Source organism: Etheostoma spectabile, chromosome 9, assembly GCF_008692095.1.
Source record: "Etheostoma spectabile isolate EspeVRDwgs_2016 chromosome 9, UIUC_Espe_1.0, whole genome shotgun sequence".
NCBI classification, from domain to species: domain Eukaryota; kingdom Metazoa; phylum Chordata; class Actinopteri; order Perciformes; family Percidae; genus Etheostoma; species Etheostoma spectabile.
The window spans coordinates 28,584,025-28,587,574 of NC_045741.1; the positions used below are offsets into that span (position 1 = coordinate 28,584,025).

A 3,550-nucleotide genomic window follows, 5' to 3' on the forward strand; every position below is an offset into this window, starting at 1 on the left:
TGTGTGTGTGTGTGTGTGTCTGTGTGTCTGTGTGTCTGTGTGTCTGTGTGTGCGCGTGTGTGTGTATAAGCTGAAACTTTATTTAAATTTTTTCAAAGATCTGCTCCCTTGTGTGTAACGGGGGGGAAAATCCAAGGAGGGGAAGTGTTGCAAAGGGATGATGAGGGAGTTCTTACTCTCTTCCTTCCACGGATGACAAAGACGATGAGTAACCAGAAAAACATGGCGATGACCACTGATCCTATAGGAACAATCAGTTCCACATTGGTCTTTTCTTCTGCACCTAGAATAGACACAATAATATGAATTGCAGGAGAGTTCGCAAACGGCCTGTCAAAGAACAGATCATACGACAATTTGACAAATTTGGAGACAATTCTTTAGGGAAAAACGTGGGACAGTCCCAGTGGAATGTCGGTTATGATTTAAGGGGCGTGCCTTGGCAGCGTTGCATAACGTTCAGACGGGTTTGTCATTGTCTTTGGCGTGCACACATGTGTATATGTGTGTCTCTGTTTGGGTTGGAGGAAGGAGACTGTTGGAATCTGGACTGTAAGCAAACTGATATTTTATCTAGTCAAATGGTCAGGAGTCAGCACGGACAAACTACAGACAAAGACCACTTGGAAAAGGCCTATCAGAGCTGTAATGGGTTAAAAAAGGGGGTTTTACTGCTATTCTTTCTTTTTGCTGAAGGGAGAGTAGTGTAAATGTTTTATCTGCTCAAATTTTCTTATACCAGATCAATTCTACCCTCATGAAATGTATTGTAAATTTTTTTTTTTTTATTATAAATTTTGAAAACACATGAAATAAACATGCCCAGCCATGCGACTCAGGCACAATGTAATTGATTTGATGAGCAATCAGTCATCTGATCTCCTAAATGTCAGGCATAAGATTCAACCCCCCCCCCATTGTCTCTTTTATTGCTTGCTCTCCCTCCCTCTGTAAAACTCCCTCACACGCGGAGACTTTCTTCTTAGCGGGTCCGTCCTCAACCCTCCCTCGTTGGAAGGTCTGGCGCCTGAGCAGGGAGCTACTGTAACTGGGTCGACATTTTTTGGCGCTGACCAGGTCACGTAGGCCCTGATTCTGGTCAGAGCATTTCTTTGTTTGTCGCTGTGTCTCTGTGTTCAGGACAGAAAAGAGTGGACAGGAGAGCAGAGGCTGGAGCTGGGGCAGGGCTGGCCTCTCCCTTTGTCCTGCAGTCCACTCTTTGTTTTCTATTTAGAAACTCCCGGGAGGATGTGTGCTAACTGGGCCAACTTCCTGTCATGTGGAAGTAAAGTTATTTTTATATCTTTAATATCAAACATGTATTCATGATGTCGATTGGTGAAGCCTTGAGGTCAGATATAAATGAAGGATATTTATGAGTTGTGTGGATATTGTCAAGAGGTTAAGGCTAAAATCTCTTGCATAAGCTATGAACAATATTTTTTTTTTCTATCAGCTAGGGATGAATTACTGAACGGGCCTACAGGCCCAGGGGTCCAGAGACTCAGTTTAAAGTAAGTGTGTTTACACTTCTTGTTGTAAAGTGAATGTTCACTAAAACTAGAAAATGGCTACAAAGAGACACAAAATGCCTACGAAGAGATGCAATTGTCCTACGAACAATTACAAAGGACATAAAAGAATTAAAAGAGAATCAATGAGTACAAGAAGACACAAGACGACCAAAAAACTTCTAAGAGATACAAAACAATTACAAACTGATCACAAAGAGGCACAAAGAGACAGAACAGTTAAAAAGAAACACATGAAACACAAAACAAGTATAAATAGAGGCAAAAAGACCACAAAGAAACAAAAAACAAAACAATGATATGACTAGTAAGAGACGAGCGACATAGAGCGACGGAAAAAGGAGACAAAACAACTACAGACACAGACAGACAGAAGGACTACAAAGAAACTCAAAAAGACTACAAAGAAATAGTCTGGCTATCACCAGATCAAGCCAAGCTCAATAGATGTGAGATTGAGTGTTGGTCTGGGTCTGCACAAGAGGCGTGACCAACGGGCATATTTCAACTGGATAGTCCTTCAATCAATCAGACCGACGCTCCGGGTGATGTAGAAGCGACAGCAGCATCAACGGGGGGCTGCACTTCGGTCGCCGCCATGTTGAATGTCAACAAGAAGCTGCTTGGTTGCTTCTCTATCGTCATCGTGTTAAACCAAAAGCGCGGCAGGTAGATCAGCCAGTTTGTGATTGGTTCCCGCAAAATTGTGAACTGGAGCAGGAGAATTTAACATGCAGGTTTCCACACGAAATCAAATCGCCGGCAGAGTGGGCGGGGCTTACCCAGTCTAACAAAGAAACTCAAAATGACTACAAAAAGACACAAAACGATGGTTCCTTTCAGTCTGGGGGGGGATAAGTAGGTAGAAGCCTTTTACATCTCTGTGCCCAGGGGCCCTTTTGTCTTATAGTTCATCTATGCCAGTGATTCCCAAAGTGGGGGTCGGGACCCACAGGGGGGTCGCGAGCCAGAGAGGGGGGGGTCGCAAGTTGGTTTCCAGAAATAAATTTAAAATTTAAAAACGATTAGAAATAGCATATGTTAGCCATGATTTTAACACAAGAGAAAACTGTTGTGTTATTTTGTGTTGTCAATATGCACGTGTTTGGAGACGCCTATAGTGCGTGCGTGGTTGCACGCAATGTTTTTATAGGTTTATAGGGGGGGGGGGGTCGCAAGTCGCTTGCACCGTTACTTTGGGGGTCGTGGGCTGAAAGTTTTGTGAACCCCTGATCTATGCTAACAGCAAATGCAAAAACTAATATATTAGGTATGACTTGGGGAGGGACTGACCTTCAGTAGTCAAATAGGCCTGTGAGGTGTCACAGCCACGGCTGTTACATGCACTACATGTGTATAGACCGCTGTCCTCCTTCTTCACACGCTGAATTGTCAGGATGTGGTTGTGCTGACTCAGAATCACACCTGAAATGAAGTCCAGGCAGTTATTTAAAGAAGAAACTGATGAAGTGAGTCCGTGTTGATTGAAAAGCCGGGCACCGTCTCACCTGAGCCCTCCACCACCGTGTGGTTGTTCTTGGTCCACACCACCGTTGGCTTCGGCGTCCCGGCAGCATCACAGAGGAGACTGATGGTGGCACTCACGTTAACTTTCTGATTGGTTAAATTATTAAGGATCCTTGCTGCCTCAAGACCTATGGAATCAACGGAAACTCATTTCAAACACGCTATAGAACAGTTTTTTGGGTTGTTGTTTTTTGAAGATATTCTCTCTTAAAACATGTGAAAGAGTCAGTTAAAGTTGCGAAGCACAATGAAATGATCATGTATCAAGAATTTTCCATCAATCAAATGCAGCACTCCTAATGTTTGCAGAGTAATCCTCTTATTTTATTATTGTATGGTATCCTAATATTCATTTATTCTGCTCTGTCTAACAATGGTATAACTGCACTCAAAACCAATAGAATAATCTTACTCTGAAGGGCTTATGCACCACTTAAAGGTCCCATGGTATTTAAATGTCCCTTTATGAGGTTTTTAACATTAATATGAGT

General features: G+C 42.8%; 1 protein-coding gene across 2 annotated transcripts in view; it reads right to left on the reverse strand.

Annotated features, from left to right (window-relative positions):
* Positions 1 to 3,550, reverse strand: part of kdr (kinase insert domain receptor (a type III receptor tyrosine kinase)) — a 23,195-nt gene that overhangs the window by 8,819 nt on the left and 10,826 nt on the right. For both annotated transcript variants that reach the window (XM_032525949.1, XM_032525948.1), the window contains exons 14-16: positions 3,041 to 3,187; positions 2,826 to 2,957; positions 177 to 283 (exon numbers count right to left, since the gene is read on the reverse strand). In XM_032525949.1, coding sequence (XP_032381840.1) covers positions 177 to 283; positions 2,826 to 2,957; positions 3,041 to 3,187 — 386 coding nt within the window. The remainder of the gene's footprint in view (positions 1 to 176; positions 284 to 2,825; positions 2,958 to 3,040; positions 3,188 to 3,550) is intronic.